The sequence below is a fragment of the Amia ocellicauda genome, chromosome 4 (genome assembly GCF_036373705.1).
Source record: "Amia ocellicauda isolate fAmiCal2 chromosome 4, fAmiCal2.hap1, whole genome shotgun sequence".
Taxonomy (NCBI): domain Eukaryota; kingdom Metazoa; phylum Chordata; class Actinopteri; order Amiiformes; family Amiidae; genus Amia; species Amia ocellicauda.
Window position 1 is genome coordinate 44,176,208 of NC_089853.1, and position 19,515 is coordinate 44,195,722.

At 42.0% G+C, this 19,515-nt stretch overlaps 1 protein-coding gene across 2 annotated transcripts; it reads left to right on the forward strand.

Annotated features, from left to right (window-relative positions):
• Positions 1-473: 473 nt before the first annotated feature.
• On the forward strand, positions 474-19,127 carry LOC136748579 (myosin-7). 2 transcript variants are annotated; one of them, XM_066702447.1, is made up of 43 exons: positions 474-492; positions 959-1,120; positions 1,281-1,384; positions 1,847-1,990; positions 2,521-2,677; positions 2,790-2,817; positions 3,294-3,390; positions 4,547-4,567; positions 4,925-5,017; positions 5,187-5,250; positions 5,334-5,432; positions 5,595-5,698; positions 5,849-5,987; positions 6,265-6,383; positions 6,540-6,689; positions 6,812-6,982; positions 7,162-7,341; positions 7,669-7,801; positions 8,052-8,131; positions 8,893-8,980; positions 9,322-9,439; positions 9,879-10,002; positions 10,339-10,475; positions 11,179-11,434; positions 11,555-11,797; positions 11,937-12,113; positions 12,216-12,361; positions 12,566-12,656; positions 12,923-13,312; positions 13,515-13,641; positions 13,808-13,926; positions 14,122-14,318; positions 14,604-14,953; positions 15,100-15,224; positions 15,785-15,900; positions 16,254-16,446; positions 16,547-16,750; positions 17,164-17,289; positions 17,452-17,622; positions 18,066-18,170; positions 18,469-18,564; positions 18,687-18,821; positions 19,019-19,127. In XM_066702447.1, the coding sequence occupies exons 2-43, from the start codon at positions 1,021-1,023 to the stop codon at positions 19,028-19,030; spliced, it is 5,829 nt and encodes a 1,942-aa protein (XP_066558544.1). In that variant the 5' UTR covers positions 474-492; positions 959-1,020; the 3' UTR covers positions 19,031-19,127. The 2 variants fall into 2 exon arrangements, with proteins under 2 accessions (XP_066558544.1, XP_066558545.1); XM_066702448.1 differs by lacking the exons at positions 474-492; positions 959-1,120; positions 1,281-1,384; positions 1,847-1,990; positions 3,294-3,390 and having other exon boundaries at positions 2,637-2,677.
• Positions 19,128-19,515: the final 388 nt, after the last annotated feature.

Sequence of the window (19,515 nt, forward strand, 5' to 3'; positions counted from 1 at the left end):
GCAATATAATATAGAAGTATAACTATATAATTACATTATCAATGTATTTTTATTATTATTTACTGCGTTGGAGCACCTTACATTAATCTTTCGTTCTTTATTTCCTTTCTTTTTGAGAACTTGAGCAAGTTTACTTTATGGAGCGAACCGGTTATGCAACTTTACGCACAGATACAGGTTTTATGTAAGAAATACATGGCACTAGTGCGCCAGATAACAATAGTGTGTTATGTATTAAGACAGTGTCCTTTTGATTGTCGTAATCCCAGTTATAATATAATACCGTTATAAAAATAACCGGCTTAGGTTTGCTCCTAGATAAAAATGCGGCTTGCCTTTTGTGTCAATGCAGGCACACGGTCAGCACCAATGGGCGGCGGAGGAGGAGACACATGGGGATTTCTGACATATCTCCCTTAACCCTGACCTTGAGAGGGACAATAAAAGGAGGCTGTCCATTCCCTGGACACAATCTGATCAGTGTGTGCTGAGGTCGGTACAGTCTACCTACCTGCATGTGCGCCATATCCGACAACTAACACTTCAATGTGCTGTGTGTGTGTGTTTGCTAATGTGACTTGTAAAATTACTTGTTTTGTTTAAGGGAACAGGTTATTTCTCTCTTACACATATTATACCTTGTTTGCAGTGAGTTCAAATGGTCTTCTAGTTGATGTTATGCGTTTTTTGGTCTTTTTTGATATGCACAACTGAATATAGCAATGTTTTTTTGTGTGTATATATATATATATACATTGATGTAACCAAATGTGTTTATTTTGTTTAGTTTTTGCGCATTGCATGTAATTGAATGTTTTGTTAATTTTTTGCACATATAAAATGAACTATACCGATTTAGTCTAATTGCAATTCGCTTTTAATGATTAGGTTTTAGAAGAGCAACTGTGCATCCAATATATTGAATAAGGATGCTAAATGCATCATTTTTTCGTTCCAGGATAGCTTGAAAACTCATTCCCAGTTCTGCGTCCTGCTGTGTCCAGTCGCAGTTTGATCACCATGTCTCACTTATTGGATATGACGGAGTTTGGAGAAGCTGCTGCCTTCCTTCGGAAGAGCGACAAGGAGATCATGGTCTTGCAGACAGTAGCTTTCGACGGTATTAATTATTTTATGTAAAATGCAAATATTGCGTATTTTTAAGGACATTAACTTTTCTTGTTATGAATAGTTCCTCAACTGTAGACAAATATTCTAGTGCTTTTTGAGAATATATCTGTTGGGTGTCTGGTGATGGAGTCCTGTCTCTGCCCCACCAGGTAAGAAGAAGGCCTGGGTCCCGGATGAGAAAGAAGCCTATATCGAGGTGGAGATCAAGGAAATAAACGGTCTTAAAGCCATCGTGGAAACCAAAGATGGCAAGGTAAGTACATTAGGTCTGTTTAAATCTCCAACTTGTTTTTGTTTGTTTGCTTCTATTGGCTGATGTTTTCATTTAGTTTGATTGTGGTTTATTTTTTAATCAGCAATGTGTGGGAGAAATAAACATTGATGCAATTGTGAAAAGAGAAAGGAAAATATCACCCTTTAATCCACTCTTGTTGAGAGCAGGGATCAGGACAATATAAAAATGCCAGATTAGAACATATAGAACAGAAGTTGTATCTGGTTCTTATTTATTTCAGATGATGATAGTCCATGCAGACTGTGTTGCTTCTCAGACCAGGCAGAATATGTGGAGGAAATGCAAAAATCCCTTTTCCAGTAGTAAATTGAAGAGCGCGGAGATTGTTTTCAGTCGCAGTTTAAACAGTTTGCACTTAGCAGGTGAACCTAACCTAAACCATTACTTTTTCTAAATGTACTTAATTTGCTTCTTTCATAGACCTTGACCGTGAAGGAGGATGACATCCAACAGATGAATCCCCCAAAGTTTGACATGATTGAGGACATGGCCATGCTAACCCACCTCAATGAAGCCTCCGTGCTGTACAACCTTAGGCGCCGCTACAGCAACTGGATGATCTATGTGAGCTTCCACATTTGTACCAGTGAAATCAGTGTACCAGTGAAATATTAATTTTAAAGTGAACATTTTACCATGTTTTGGTTGTAGTAGTCTTTAAATACTGTTATGCTGATGCTGCTTGAATTACATTAACCTATTCTTATATTTTCATAATAAGACTGGTAATCATTCACACCAAATTAAGCTTTATTAGGACATCTTAGAGTTGAAGGCTGGCGCTCTTTAGGAGGTTGAGCTACGAACCCCAAATTAACCCGGTCTGTCCAGAGAGTTTGGGAGTCTTACTCTCCTCTCTAATAACAGCCTCTGTTGCCATGTTCTTCCTGCGGAGGCCTATAACTGTCCCCCCGTCAGCTCCTCTAGCTCCCAAACCTGCTCTCAAATACTGACTCTGCTTGCCAGGGGCGACGACCAAGACTTGGTCCAAGGGAAACCCTTTGGCCTTGAGCTAGAGAAATCTAACCATTTGCCCTTTTATATCACCCAGTGCTCATGTACCAAAAATAACAAGGGCTGTTTCCTCCTCACAGACGTACTCTGGGCTGTTCTGTGTGACCGTGAATCCCTACAAGTGGTTGCCTGTCTACACTAACCCTGTCGTTGCGGCCTACAAGGGCAAGCGTCGCTCAGAGGCTCCTCCCCACATCTACTCTATTGCCGACAATGCCTATAATGACATGTTGCGCAGTAAGTCTTCATTCACAAGTGCAATTGTTTTGTATAGTTTTAAGAACATTGTTTGGTTTTTGATGAATATCCTGTATATCACTTTATAATGCCACCATTTATTATTTTGCAGATCGTGAGAACCAGTCCATGCTCATCACGTAAGTGAGATTATTACTCTACATTAATTCATTATTCACTTTAGTCAGTAAGCTGGTTTGGCATTGAATTATTTGGCTTAGTTAGTGACACAATTATTGAATATATATAAAGGATTTATTATAAGCTTCTTGATTAATAGTTTTCATATTCCGGGACAAACATACTTGAATTTGTGATTTTTATAGGCCAAATTTATTTTTTCAAATGCATTATTTTTTACTATTTATTACTATGTGTCGAGCTGTATTTTGGGGAGTCAAAATTGTTTTTTATTCTTACAGTTTTATATAGTTATATTTTTGTGAATATCTTTAAAGATATTTTAGTTACGTGAGATTGGTGTTTATATGCTGGCGTGGTTATGCTATTTTTTGTGTTTTGTGTATTTTTCCCCCCAATCTTTTCCCCATATTTGTGTATGTATATGTATATAGATATAGATATATACATATATATTTTTGTCTACCACTCCTAGCGGAGAATCCGGTGCTGGCAAAACTGTCAACACGAAACGTGTAATTCAGTATTTTGCCATTGTAGCAGCCATGGGTGATCCACACAGCAAGAAAGGAGTAAGGCTAAAGCTTCAGAACTTTGCCTTTTTTTCCTTCCTCTTTTTGATTTTTTCTTTTTTTATTTTTTTATTTTTTTATTTTTTTATGAAGCAGGGCTTGAAAATATCCATAGAATTTCTTATTTTTATTTTTTAAGGGAGCTTTTGTGCATATTTTATGAAAACTCCATATGCTTCTAAAATATTCAGCCAGCATGTGGTATGCTGATTTATGATCAGAGTCTATTGCACTGCAAGTGCAGGTTAGCTGAAGCATCCTAGTATGACATTTTAAGCCCTGCTTACATTTTGCTGCCTTCTTTCCTGCAGTGCATTTTTAAACCCCACCTTTTTTTACACCAGTCCTCCCCAAGTGATTTTTTCCCATTTTTCCCCCCCCTTTTTTTTTTAGTCCTTTTCGGAAAACCTCTGTTATTAACTTGCTGAAGCAACTTACTTTCTGCCTTTTCTTGCAATCTTTTTTTATTTAGTTTTTCATCTTGAATTCCCACCTCCCCCCCACTCACCTTGCAATTTTCATTACAACACACAGCAAAACACATCACCCTGAAGCTTTACGAATGTAGCAAAGCAGTTGTTTTACCAAGCAAATCTATTTCACAAAGGTTTTGAAACACATGTTGTTCTTGCGGGATCCCTACAAGGCAACACTGTGCTATTTATATTAGAGATTAGGACATGACAGGCCGACCTGTGGTAAACTCAGTACATAGTAGCCTCATCAGTTGTAATTGCATTTGCATGCATATTCTGAACAAAAAAGTATTTAAAAGAATCATACATGAATGCAAAGTGTTTGTGATCTTTGATGCTGAAAGACTCCAGTTTCTTATGCTTAGAAATAAGGCTATTAGGCGTCTTCATTATCGTCAAATCTATTAATACTCCATCATTATTTATAAATATCCATGCATGGTTAAAGCAATGTCTAATTCTGGTTTGACCATTTCCATCCTTAAACCACAACTAAGAAGATAACGAACAGCTAACTGTCATTTCTTCTGTAATAACATGAAAAAACTGTGACCTTTTTGCAGTTCTTTTAAATATATTTATACCTTTTTGGTGTTTGCAGTACTTTAAAGCAATATGATTTTAATGTAATAATTTCTGTATTGAATCTAAATTAACTGCAATATTGGCTTTTTGCACAGGGGCCTGCCACCAAAACAGGGGTGAGTACACTTCATATTATTTTAAAGGAAAATATAATGGATAACCTTTAGTAGGCTCTGTCTCCCTCCTGTGTTCTAAGTGGTGCATAGCAACTTAATGTTATTCATAGTCTCACAACTTGGTACCAAAATCTAGGACTTTAGGACTCTTTAGGACTAAAAAGCTCCTAAAACATGCCTTGAAAGTTTAGCATTGGCTAGATACAGTAATTCTCACTAATCTGAAAGGCACAGGGCATTACCAAGATTCATACATTTTCCCTGCTGTCTCTCAGAGATCTGTTCTTCATTGACTAGTGTATCTCAGTGTACTGAGAAGCCAAAGTGATCCTTGTTTAACCCTTCCTGCTTTCTTAGGGCACCCTAGAAGATCAGATCATAGAGGCTAACCCTGCCATGGAAGCCTTTGGTAACGCCAAAACCTTGAGGAATGACAACTCCTCTCGTTTTGTGAGTATCTGACAACTTTCCTGTCTGGGTAAAAGAAAAAAAAAAAACTTTAGAGGCATAATTTTAAAGTTTGAAATGGGAATATAATTTAAGAAAAGCCTATCAGGTTTCATAACGTTTTATCCTCGGCCTGAGAACAGCTCTTCTGTTTTATCCCTGCTCTTCCCAGGGTAAGTTCATCAGAATCCACTTCGGTCCCTCAGGGAAACTGGCTTCTGCTGACATCGATATCTGTGAGTACAGTCGCTTTTCGTTATTTTTCAAATTGTGAGGACCACACAACCTGGGAAACTAATGTATATATCCCCTTTTTCAGATCTTCTGGAAAAATCCAGAGTGATCTTCCAGCAGCCAGGAGAACGGAGTTATCATATCTACTACCAGATCATGTCTCAGAAGAAACCAGAGCTTATGGGTATGAGTTGCCGAAATGCTTAACAAAGTCACAGAAAAGGATAAACCAATGTATCCGGTTTAATGTGACAGCACAGTTGCGCACAAGTAATTATGGCAAAGTTGTGCAAAGGAACGAATGTTTGATAATCAGTTTTTCTCATCTTATTTATTTGATCCTTAGATATGTTGCTGGTGTCCTCAAACCCCTACGACTATCACTTCTGCTCCCAAGGCGTGACCACTGTGGACAATCTGGATGATGGGCAGGAACTCATGGCCACCGATGTAAGGCTCCCATGCTAAACTAAGCTGAACTAATACAAGGCTTAATTTCCACTTGTCAGAGTCTCTGAGCTTTTTTACGACAGTACTATCTGTATTTATACTTATATTTATTTTATACTATAGTTATTTTTAGTTTTCTTGCCTTCCCAGCATGCCATGGATATCCTGGGCTTCAGTGCTGATGAGAAGTATGGCTGCTATAAAATAGTCGGTGCCATCATGCACTTTGGAAACATGAAATTCAAGCAGAAGCAGCGTGAGGAGCAGGCGGAAGCTGACGGCACTGAAAGTGAGACAGTTTTACTATGAATTTCCATACCGCCATTTACTGTGCTTGTACACTGTACAGCCACTATACTGATCTGACTTGACTCAAACCATAAAAAGTTATTATAATAAGTATTATAATTAGTAGTAATAAAAACAAACTATCAAAAGTTTCCATCTATGGTTTGGCAAAGCAGGAGGGGTTGGTGTGCAGTACAAAATGTTAAGTGACATAGGGGTGCCTGAGACTCAGGGAAACACAGCAGGGCAGACAGTGACACTGTGCCTATCCTCTCCAGGTGCTGACAAGGCCTCTTACCTGATGGGAGTCAGTTCAGCTGACCTCATCAAAGGGCTGCTGCACCCCCGCGTCAAAGTAGGGAACGAGCACGTCATCAAAGGACAGAATGTCGAACAGGTAAAGTTCATGGTTTATGGCATCTTTTAGAGCTATAATTACTTTCTAAAACAAATGTTACTGTGGAGCTTGAAAATCCCTGTAAACTTTCCCGTCAGTAGCTGGTTGTAGTAGGACAGACGTCGACAGCTGACACTGTGTGTGGTTTTGGTGCAGGTGAACTATGCAGTCGGTGCCCTGGCAAAAGCCACCTACGACCGCATGTTCAAATGGCTGGTGAGCCGGATCAACAAGACCCTGTACACGTCCCTGGCCCGGCAGTTCTTCATCGGTGTGCTGGACATTGCAGGCTTCGAAATCTTTGAAGTGCGTACCACAAACATTTGGTCTTTGAAACACTAGAATAATCAGTGAAAAACAGGCTACGGCAACGTTAAAACGGGGGGAAAAAAAAGTCATCCACCTGTCTTGCCTTCTCACTCTTGCAGCTGAACAGCTTCGAGCAGCTTTGCATCAACTTCACCAACGAGAAACTGCAACAGTTTTTCAACCACCACATGTTCATCCTGGAACAGGAAGAATACAAACGGGAGGGCATCGAGTGGGTCTTCATCGACTTTGGTCTGGACCTGCAGGCCTGCATAGACCTCATTGAGAAGGTACATCAGCTTTTCAAACACAGATGCACACAGAACCATTTGTCGTTGAATACGTTTTTTAATAACTATTTTAGTATGCAGTTTGAAAAATGTATATATGAGGATATGTTTGCAGGCTTTTGAAATTACTTGGATCTGCCAGTGCTTGTTGCAGCTGCTGATGTTGGTGTCTTTCTCAGCCAATGGGAATCATGTCCATCCTGGAAGAGGAGTGCATGTTCCCCAAGGCAACCGACACCAGCTTCAAGGCCAAGTTGTATGACAACCACATAGGCAAATCTTCCAACTTCCAGAAGCCCCGCCCCGACAAGAAACGCAAATACGAAGCCCACTTCGAACTCATCCACTACGCTGGTGTGGTGAGTCTGATGGAGAAAGTGTCACAAAACAGGACAGAAAAAACATTCCTACAAAAAAAAAGCACCAATTTGAAGCCTGTTTTAAATTTAATCTTTTATAATGACTTCCACGATTATTTAGCTTGTTTAATACAAATCTACATTGTATGTCCAGATTTTTTATTTAGCTTTTCTGTTATCAAACAGGTTGCAAGGTCTAGAAGAGAAACAGTTTTATGAAATTAAGGAAGCAATGTACTTTCATGCAAGTCCCTTCATTTCCAAATCCTTAGTTTCACAGGATATTAACAAAGCAGAGAAGCAAAGATGACTGGATTGTTTTTGTAGGTACCTTATAACATCTGTGGTTGGCTGGATAAGAATAAGGACCCCCTGAATGAGACAGTGGTGGGCGTCTTCCAGAAATCTTCTAACAAGCTCTTAGCCAGCTTATACGAGAACTACGTCAGTGCTGAAGCAGGTAGGGACATTTGAATGTGAGAGTGTCAGAGATACTTTGCGAACAAGGTGCTTGAGTCCTTGAGTCTTAAAGGCCAGGCTACAGCAGTACATGTTAAACTAATAATCAATGTGCAGAGAATTAATTTTCTCATTACACTGACATGGTACTCTCTCTCTCAGTCATTGCTGTGTTGGATTGGAAGTCATGTACAAAGTGAAAGCATTATAAAAGGAAATATACACTTAACATGTTGTTACTTAAATTGTAGCTGCTGACCAGCCTAGGACAGCGACCAAGGAGAAGCGCAAGAAGGCTGCATCCTTCCAGACAGTCTCTCAGCTGCACAAGGTAATGCTCTCTGCCTGCCAGTCAATTTCAGAACTTTTATGTTTTTTATGTTCTAAGGAAGGTATACTATCATCACATTTGGCAAACCTATTTTCAGGCCGATTAAATTGAAAAGGCTGTTGTCTAATGGACCAAAGAATATCTGCCTCAAAAGAGTATTGACTGTTAAGCATGTGCTGTATGGGGAGGCAGCGGTAAAAACTAGGATGGTTGGGAGTTTTGGTTTTGCACTCAATACAAGGGCTCTTTAGCAATGAGAAAGAGTTAGTTAAGACTTGCAGTGATGTTTAGAGAAATCAATACATGAACATCACTTTAAGTCTGTGCTAGCTCTCCACTCCAAATCATCAGCTGAGCTACAGAAACAGGTAAGTCAGCCATTTGGCCTTCAGAACATCCACATGGAGGCATCCTTTAAAACTGTGAACCAGGTAAATAGCGTTTCTAATCCTTGTGAAGTCATTTTCACTACAATTATAACTTCGGCACTTTAAACAGAATATGCAGTTTCTGCACAACTTCCTTTCAAAAGCATGTCAACTTCAAAGTGACAGAGGTATTCCGCTTTTTGCAATGAAAGTGATTATAGCCTTTCTTGGCATGTCTTGTAATTGTTCTCTGTAAACAAATACAATATCTGAAATACATTGTTGTAAAGAGACATCTTTGAAAGTCTCCCATATACTGAATGTACCGGTCTGATTTTTACTGACTGGTGCATGGTTTCATGTTTTTCTCATGTATTTATCTGCTTGTTGTAGGAAAATCTGAATAAGCTGATGACAAACCTGCGCTCAACTCAGCCCCACTTTGTGCGCTGCATCATCCCCAATGAAACCAAGACTCCAGGTACATCTTCAGCACTAGTAGTCGTGTCATAGTAGATAAATGTGGCAAATAACTCAATGCATGTACTTTTTCCCAATGAGAGTTTAATTTCTAAATCATGATACAGTTTGGCCTATATGGGAATTGCAATCAAGATATCAACATCCACACCCATCAGTGTGAAATACCTTGTTCCCTAAAAACTATCCACCAATAAATGGTTCTGACCGATCGTAGGGTGCATGCTTTATCATATCCCTGCAGCAGCAAGCAGACACCAAACTGGGGTGAAAAGGGGGAGGAATTCTGTATTTTAGTCTCTAAGTTGACCCGTTTTCCCTTCCCTCTCCCTCACTCTGCAGGCATCATGGACCCGTTCTTGGTGTTGCACCAGCTGCGTTGTAACGGTGTGCTGGAGGGCATTAGGATCTGCAGAAAGGGTTTTCCCAACAGGCTGCTCTACGCCGACTTCAAGCAGCGGTGAGTGAAACCTGTGATTCCAGTGGACTGATTGGAGGATTGACACACTGTGTCACGTAGCCGCCGTGTTTGAAAATATTTCAGTTTCATATGATACATGTTATTTTATTTGTTATTTAAAGAGTATAATTTAAACTAAATTTTAAATTTAAAAGTTAATATTTATGTTAACATAGGTGCTTTTTTGTGAATAAGAAAACAATTGCATGCAGAATTGGGCTTTTCTTCTTCTGCTCTTCCCTTCCTTACCTTAGAATTCCCTGGTGGAGAAATGGGTGGCTGTGGGAAAAGAAACCCTCAGCCCAAAGATAACAAATAAAATTAAACCAATTGACTTATACTTCAGAGAATGTGTACTTAAATCATGTAGAGTAATCAGACTTTCTTTTGTATTTTGAAAATAAGTCAAAGTCTAACCTGCTTTCCACATCCCTGGCAGCTATCGCATCCTGAACCCCAATGCAATCCCTGATGACAAGTTTGTGGACAGCAGGAAAGCTGCAGAGAAGCTGCTAAGCTCCCTGGATATTGACCACAACCAGTACAGATTTGGACACACCAAGGTGAGGAGGGTGAGACAGCTCTCTCTAGCAAAGAGAGGACTGGATTGGGTGGAAGTTGGAAGTGGAACAGGAAGTTGAGAGAATTAAGTGTGATTGTTTGTAGAAATATCCAATTTGGTGAAGCTTTCCTAAATAACATCATGACTTTTGGAAAACTAAGTCAACTGTAGTCTGATCATGACAGTGTGCTTTAGAAGGATAAACAATAGTAAAGCAGGAGCAGGTTTTTGATGAAGTAGTGTAATGCAGTGAGTGTAAGTGGTAGTGTGTTTTATGGAGGAAACTGAAAGCATCTTCATACAGTATGTATCTGACAATGCTTTATCATGTCTCCAGGTGTTCTTCAAAGCAGGTCTGCTGGGACAACTGGAGGAGATGAGAGATGAACGCCTGGCCAAGATCCTCACCATGATCCAAGCCATGGGCCGGGGCAGAATCATGAGAATAGAGTACCAGAAGATGATCGAAAGAAGGTACAGTTCTCCCATCTTGACACTTCCCAGTAACGTGTCAGCTCCTCTATTTTAAGGTGCAAGGTAAATGGCCGTTGAAAAATATTCCCCCCCATTGCAGCAGGTTAACGACCCTGTCACTACGTGCGTGTGGTCCCTCATCCAAAGTCACCCACTTTTAAACACAATGCAGACAGTGTCTTTAGAGACAGATGGCAACATTTGTTTTCAAAGAGCACAATCTGCAGCTGTTCTACCCCTCTTAAAAATAACTTCTAATTCCCACTGGGCTCTTCGTCTGAGATTTTCCTATTTTAATGACAACATAGAACGAATATCCTCCCAGGTCACAGAGGATGACAGACACTCATTAGTGCTAAACAGGGCTTTTAGTTCTGAATAATAAACTTGTCCTTCAGTTGACTTTTACCAACCTCTCACTAATGAGCTTGTCTTTTTGACAGATAGTTAGATATATATCTGTGTACAGATATAAATACATACCTCAAACATGCACAATTTCCAAAGCTATATTTTTAAGGCACAACAGAATGTGAATAAATAGGCAAAAAAAATAAACTCGACCATCACCTTGTTTGTGTTGGAAGCTAGAGTACCCTACCTGCAACTGTGCCTCTTTGACTGATTGACATTTCATCTTGGTGCAGATTCTATGGGTGTCCCCTCTCATGATATGCCACCCTGATTTATGTCCCCACCCCAGGGAGGCTCTCATGATTATCCAGTGGAATATCCGGGCCTTCAATGCTGTGAAGCACTGGCCTTGGATGAAACTGTTCTTCAAGATCAAGCCACTCTTGAGGAGTGCAGCCACAGAGAAGGAGATGGCCACCATGAAGGAGGAGTTCCTGAAACTGAAGGAGGCCCTGGAGAAGTCTGAGGCCAAGAGGAAGGAGCTGGAGGAGAAACAAATCTGCATGATCCAGGAGAAGAACGACCTCTCACTGCAGCTCCAGGCTGTGAGTATTGAACAGCCCAACACAATGCCACTGTTTTTGTATTCATTAGATATTTAATTCACAGGTGCTTTTCATCTGTTTTTGCTTTGCACTGAATGTCAGTGATTGTTCTCCCTCCAGGAGCAGGACAATCTAGCCGATGCAGAGGATCGTTGCGACTTGCTGATCAAGGCCAAAATCCAACTGGAGGCCAAGGTCAAGGAGTTAACTGAGCGCCTAGAAGATGAGGAGGAGATGAACGCAGACATTGCCGCCAAGAAACGCAAACTGGAGGATGAGTGTGCCGAGCTGAAGAAGGACATTGATGACCTGGAGATCACGCTGGCCAAAGTAGAGAAGGAGAAGCACGCCACCGAGAACAAGGTGAGCACAAGACAACTGTGAAGTTGACATAGGGAAACTCTCATGGGCTAGGTTTAATTAAACAAAAGATTATGTTAATGAAATGGTTCTTTAATACTCATTAAACTCTAACCCCTAATCTCTTCTACCACTGCCTCAGGTGAAGAACCTGATCGAGGAAATGGCTGCATTAGATGAGACCATCGTCAAGCTGACAAAGGAAAAGAAGGCTCTGCAGGAGGCTCACCAACAGGCCCTGGATGACCTGCAGGCTGAGGAAGACAAGGTCAACACGCTGACGAAAGCAAAGGCTAAGCTGGAGCAGCAAGTGGATGATGTGAGCTCAAGGCAACATAAAATCTGCTGTGATAAACTCTGTATAAAAAACAAACTTGTGAACTGGCTGGCTGACCTTAAAGCTTTTGATTTTCCTTCACAGCTTGAGGGTTCCCTGGAACAGGAGAAGAAAGTGCGAATGGACCTGGAGCGGGCCAAACGCAAGCTGGAGGGAGACCTCAAATTGTCTCTGGAGTCCATAATGGACCTAGAGAATGACAAGCAGCAACTGGAGGAGAAGCTCAAAAAGTGAGGGTCACAATGCACACTACACGTTGTGCTGAAAAAACTTTTACTGATTGTTATTTTGTTATCTCATCATGAAGAGCTGTCATGATCCATTTTAAGAAGGCATCATTGAAACCATTTCAGTTTCAAATGGCTGCGATTCATACACTTACCCTGTTTGAGCTCAACAATGTGTAATATACCTTGTTGTTTGGCCTTGTCTAGGAAGGACTTTGAAATGAATCAAATCAGCTCAAAGATTGAAGATGAACAAGCCCTGGTGTTGCAGTTACAGAAGAAAATCAAGGAACTACAGGTGTGTACTGACCCCTACTTTCACTCTAGAACATGGGTTGCGTTTAATGCACCCAAATACGTCTGAAAGGCTTAGTGGCTTCCTAAGCCTTCATATATACATATATATAGAACAACTGTGCCATCAATCAAGCTATGTAGTGTATTCTGTAGTTAATGGATTTACAGCATTTTTATTTTACCTATTGAAATCATATAAAGTTGCTTTCTCTAACCCAATAAAGTACATAATGATCTCCCTCCACCACCACTCCCAACAAAAACCAGGCACGAATCGAGGAGTTGGAGGAGGAGTTGGAGGCTGAGCGGGCCGTGCGGGCCAAGGTGGAGAAGCAGCGCTCGGAGGTGGCCCGGGAGCTGGAGGAGTTGAGTGAGCGTCTGGAGGAGGCTGGCGGGGCCACCACGGCCCAGATCGAGATGAACAAGAAGCGTGAGGCGGAGTTCCTCAAGCTGCGGCGGGACCTGGAGGAGGCCATGCTGCACCACGAGTCCACGGCCGCCGCCCTGCGCAAAAAGCACGCCGACAGCGTGGCCGAGCTTAGCGAGCAGATCGAGAGCCTGCAGAGGGTCAAGCAGAAGCTGGAGAAGGAAAAGAGTGAGACGAGGATGGAGGTGGATGACCTGAGCTCGAGCATGGAGCAGCTTACCAAGGGAAAGGTAAGGCCAAAGTCACCTCAGGGAGGCTTTGAAGCCCCAGATAAGAGTCTAGCCCACTGTTTTGATTCGCTAAGGAAGTAATGAGCTTCTTCTAATACCTCTTCTCATATTTTTTTAGATCTTTAGATCAAGTGAGACACTTGGATTTGTGATAGACTTTCAGACCAGCTTTATACATCTAATCTTTAAATGTTTTTCGTAGGCTAATGCTGAGAAGATGTGTAGGACTTATGAAGATCAGCTAAATGAATCTAAGGCTAAAGTGGAAGAGCTCCAGCGCCACCTTAACGAAGCCTCGTCCCAGCGGGCCAAAGCGCAGGCAGAGAGTGGCAAGTGTCTTATAATGAGGACCAGTACTGGGCAATGATGTGTGCTTCCAAACATGCCTTTCCTATGCTCTTCATCAAGCTTCTCAAGCATGCGCAGTGTAAATCAGTTTCTGAAGAGCTTTTTATAGCAAAAGACTCACTTTCTCCTCTCCGTTGCTCTGTGCAGGTGAGCTGTCCAGGAAGCTCGAAGAACGTGAAGCCCTGGTCATGCAGCTGAGCCGCAGTAAGATGTCCTTCACTCACGCTGTGGAGGAGCTGAAGAAACAGCTGGACGAGGAGACTAAGGTGAGAGAGCACAATGCAGAGTGACAATTGGCCATAGATGGGACACAGTTGAGTCTCATTTTAGTTTGTAAACAGAAAAAAGAAAATCCATTCTGTAAAGCAGGCTTATGAAATATGTACCACTCATATTTGGCACCAAGTCTGGCTTCAGTTACCGGAGGATAGTTCCACTGATCAGATTTTGTTGGGTGACAGGCGAAGAACGCCCTAGCACATGCCCTGCAGGCCTCACGTCATGACTGCGACCTGCTGAGGGAACAGTTTGAAGAAGAGCAGGAGGCCAAGTCCGAGTTGCAGCGCGCGCTCTCCAAGGGCAACGCGGAGGTGGCACAGTGGAGGACCAAATATGAGACTGATGCCATCCAGAGGACTGAAGAGCTAGAGGATGCTAAGTATGCCACTCCTGTCCATCCATCTGCCAGTCTGTGTCTGTCTGTGATTGCACATGACTTCAGTGAGAAAGTGTAATATTTTACAGAATACTATGCCACAGTACATATTTTCTATCTGTCAGCTTGATTACATTTGCAGTTTAACTAAAGTAGATAGACACTTTATAAGGTGATTTCTTAATTAGCCCATGTGTGTTGTAAATGGAACAAGAGAGCATTAAACATGTTTCTGAATGATAAGTACATTTTCATATACTGATCGTGACAATGATGCCCTGCCTGCAGGAAGAAGCTGGCATCTCGGCTGCAAGAGGCAGAGGAAGCAGTGGAGGCTTCGAACGCCAAGTGCTCCTCCCTAGAAAAGACCAAACACCGGCTGCAGACGGAGATCGAAGACCTGGTGATCGACCTAGAGAGAGCCAACTCTGCCGCTGCGGCTCTGGACAAGAAGCAGCGCAACTTCGACAAGGTGCTATCCGAGTGGAAGCAGAAGTATGAGGAGACGCAGTCCGAGCTGGAGTCGTCCCAGAAGGAGTCCCGGAGCCTGAGCACCGAGCTCTTCAAACTGAAGAACGCCTACGAGGAGTCACTGGACCACTTGGAGACGCTCAAGCGAGAGAACAAGAACCTCCAAGGTAGGGCCAACGACTGATGAGCAGGATCATGTTTCCTTCCTGTAGTGCTTATATCTGCATACACACAGATTTTGTGACATGTTGGAATTGCCTTTTCCTGCTTCCTCATCTAATACATGGAGTTTGTTTCTTGCCCCCCACCCCAGAGGAGATCTCTGATCTGACAGATCAGATCAGCCAAGGAGGGAAGACAATCCACGAGCTGGAGAAGGTGAAGAAAGTACTGGATGCAGAGAAGAATGATATCCAGGCTGCGTTGGAGGAGGCGGAGGTAATTGACCCCCTCCGACCACACACTTCTGTCAAACCATATGGTGGCACATCTAAATGTTGGCAACTAGTGCTTTAAACAACACATGGCACACAGAAATCCATGCACTTGTATTTCTGAAGTATTCAGCTGTGATTAATTCCCTAATGCACACTGCAATGTGCTTTGAAATTATAGTGGTCAGATTAGTGATGAACAGACAATTCAATGCACGGGTTCTCAATTTACTTTTTTTTCAAGGCCCAACTAAATATTGTGAAAGTTTTAATAATGTTTAGAATCTTTATTTGGACTGTAGTGCCAAACAGGAAGACTTGACAACATTGATCATTATATAGAATGAAAAATGTACTTACTCTATTACTAGTCCTAACAATAATCAGCACCCCAAGCAACACCAGATCATAAAGGGATTCCCAATTTGCAACTCAATACATCAAAATTCTACTTCTAACAAGAGTGTAACCTTTCCATAAACCATCAGAAAGGAACTTGTATCACTGTTCCATGGATAATAGTTTAGGAATCTCTGCCTTAACATCGCTCGGCTTTTCTTCTAGGGAGCTCTGGAGCATGAGGAGAGCAAGACCTTACGAATCCAGCTGGAACTGAATCAGATCAAAGCCGAGATTGACAGGAAGCTGGCAGAGAAAGATGAGGAGATTGACAACCTTAGGTAATTCAACACACTTGACTGTGGTACAAGCTCAGTTCAATTTTGTTTGAGATTTGTTGGTGAAGTTGTGGTATGAAATACCACTCACATTTAAAAACACTTTGATGGCCAAGCCACTGTTTTCTGTGTTTTCCCTGTTTTCTGTCCATGGCGTCTGAATGATTCGTTGTTACTGAAACAGTGTTGCTATTATCAAGTAGAAAAATATTTTTTTGCCACATCTGTTGCAAAGGAATAGAGCTCTAGAGAAAATATAGCTGGTGGTGTTGCCTGAAAGAGAGGAAGAGGAGGCTGAGGAGCTTGACAATTATTCAAGGGGAAGAGTCAATCCCTCTCGTCTTCATCATTTACAGGCGTAACCACCAACGTGCCGTGGAGTCCATGCAGGCCACTCTGGATGCCGAGGCCAAGTCTCGCAATGAAGCCGTCAGGCTGAAGAAAAAGATGGAGGGCGACCTGAATGAGATGGAGATCCAGCTGAATCACGCCAACAGGCAGGCGGCGGAGATGCAGAAACTGGTCCGTCAGCTCCAGGCTCAGGTCAAGGTCAGTGAGGGCAGCCACAGAGAGGAGAAGGATTTCATCATAAGTCGCATCCCTATCGCATTTAAAGAAAACATCTAACATTTGTTTTTTGTGTGTCCAGGACCTGCACATTGAACTGGACGAGACAGTCCGCCTCAATGATGACCTGAAGGAGCAGATGGCGGTGATCGAGCGTAGGACCAACCTCCTGGCAGCAGAGGTGGAGGAGCTGCGCAGCCTCCTGGAGCAGACCGACCGTGCACGCAAGCTGGCCGAGCACGAGCTGCTGGAGTCCACGGAGAGAGTCAATCTGCTGCACTCCCAGGCATGGACATTAACATGCACGCACACATCTAACTGCATGTAACTTTAATGGCACACTGGTATTTGCAAAGCACAAACAAGCTTCTAATTTATTTATTTTTAAATAAAGATGACAGGATATATGAACTGATGAACTACAAATTTAAAGAGAGCAAAACAGGTACATTTCAAACAACTGTGCATCTCTCTTGGAAATGAGCACACATGCAAACATACATATTAAAAGACACAATTAGCACAACAAGTGATTAAAACAGACAATATCCAAAATATACACAAACAAATTTAAAATAGATCTGAATACCAGCACAAAGGAGAATGAACAAAAATAACAAGAAAAAAATACACACAAAAAATCTAAACTAATAAGTGTTTCAGGGAGGGTAATTGAATGTGACTATTTGCTTCCACCAGAATACAGGCCTGATTAACCAGAAGAAGAAGCTGGAGAGTGACATTTCCCAGCTCTCCGGGGAGGTGGAGGAGGCTGTGCAGGAGTGTCGCAATGCTGAGGAGAAAGCCAAGAAGGCCATAACTGATGTAAGAATGACTGACTTCAACTCGACTATGTATTCTTATATGTATTTATCTAGGACCCCATAGCATATAACCAGGTTCAGTGCATTGTCAATCAAATCCAGTTTTAACAAAGAAACGTTTATTGCTGATTGTCTGCATCAACTTGGTACTCTCTCTCTCCAGGCTGCCATGATGGCAGAGGAGCTGAAGAAGGAGCAGGACACCAGTGCCCACCTAGAGCGCATGAAGAAGAACATGGACCAGACCATCAAGGACCTGCAGATGCGTCTGGATGAGGCCGAGCAGATTGCGCTCAAGGGTGGCAAGAAGCAGATCCAGAAACTGGAGAGCAGGGTGAGCCAATGAAGCCACACTTTCTTTACCTCAGTCCATTTCTCTCAACCAGTCGACCACTGGTTTATTTGAAAAGGCACATGAGAAAAATAAAAGACAGGACTTTATTCTTAACTGGGATACATTGCTGAGCAGAAGAGAGGGACACAAATGTATTACACCAGTAAGTACCCCATTGTAAGGCCAGGCAACAACCTGTACCCCAGCTCTGGTCAACTAACATTTCAATTTAGGCCCATACAAAGCTACACCATTCAATTAGGTAAATAGAAAAACATGCCTAAGTTGACCCTAACTCTGACCAAAATAAATTACTCAAAACTTTTAGACTTCTTCAAACCTTCATCTGAATCCCTAATTGAATCTTGGCTTGGGAAAAATGTAAGAAACAGACACCATAACATAATTGCACTGGATTTTACCCACTTCTGGTTCCCTTCCAGGTGAGGGAACTGGAGAACGAGCTGGAGTGTGAGCAGAAGAAGAGTAACGAGTTCCAGAAAGGAGTTCGCAAGTACGAGAGAAGAATTAAAGAGCTCACCTACCAGGTAACACTTTTTTGTTTGCATTACCAATCCCACACAAGTGTATTGAAATTCTATTAATTTTCCAATATGCTCAATTGAACCTGTAATGCAACTTTTGCAAATATCTCGTACACAGACATTATTTACTTCTTAGTGAAATCCTTACCCGATATCCGTGTCCACCGACCACAGTACACATGCCCTGCTAGCCTGGAAAGATAGATCACAAATCAAATAAGAAATAATGAAAGAGGCCATGACAGCAGTCAGAAGCATGGTATATAGAATCTCATAAAAGAGTGTGGATCTTGTCATGCAGACCGAAGAGGACAGGAAGAACATGCTTCGCCTGCAGGAGCTGATCGACAAACTCCAGACGAAGGTGAAGTGCTACAAGAGGCAGGCTGAGGAGGCGGTAAGTCTCACCATCTGGCAAACTTCAAAATGAATGAGAAAAAAAAGTTTGAACAAAAAAAAAGTTGCACACACTATATATATATATATATATATGACTCCAGTCTCTCCCCCCCTCTCCAGGAGGAGCAAGCAAACTCTAACCTGACCAAGTATAGGAAGGTCCAGCACGAACTGGACGACGCCGAGGAGAGGGCCGACATCGCCGAGACGCAGGTCAACAAGCTGCGCGTCCGCACCCGTGACCAGGGGAGCAAGGTAGGCAATACGAAACATCACCCAACCAGCTCATGACCACACCCTGTACTGGGCACAGCTGTGTGCAAAACTCTTGACTTTTTTATTGAAGGGGGTTATAGCTTTTAGGTGATAAAGCTTTCATTCTAATGATATTAATTCCATAACTTCTCTTAGTATTCATGAATTGAACTGATTGTTCTTTGTCTTTATTTCAGCTTGCTGAATGAAAATGAATCTTCCTCCAAAAGCCTGGCTGATGACACCGTCAACAAGCTGCAACAGCTTTGAGACTGTACAATTAAATTAAATTCAATTAGAAGTTAACCATCTTGCTCTTTTCCTTGTTTTCTTCCCCTCCATTTCTTTCTTCACTGAAAACACACCATGTGCTTCAACAAAAGTCCAGTATTTTACATTCCAGGTAGCATAGTAAGGCCAGAAAATATCTCTGGCTGCTCAAACACACCGATACAAACGAGTAATGAAAATTAATTCTTCCAACACTAGAATACTTTTGAGCTGCACGTGAATATTGCTCACACCTATAATTTCAATACATCACAGCAGCAAACCAAAACTTTGGGGGGGACCAGAGGACACGCCTCCATATCTTATTGTAAAAGTCATCTGCACTGTTTCACATGCCAAAGCAAGAATCCCAGGACTAACTCCTCTCCTAATCTGCATTTTTATGGCATTCCCAGATACTTTT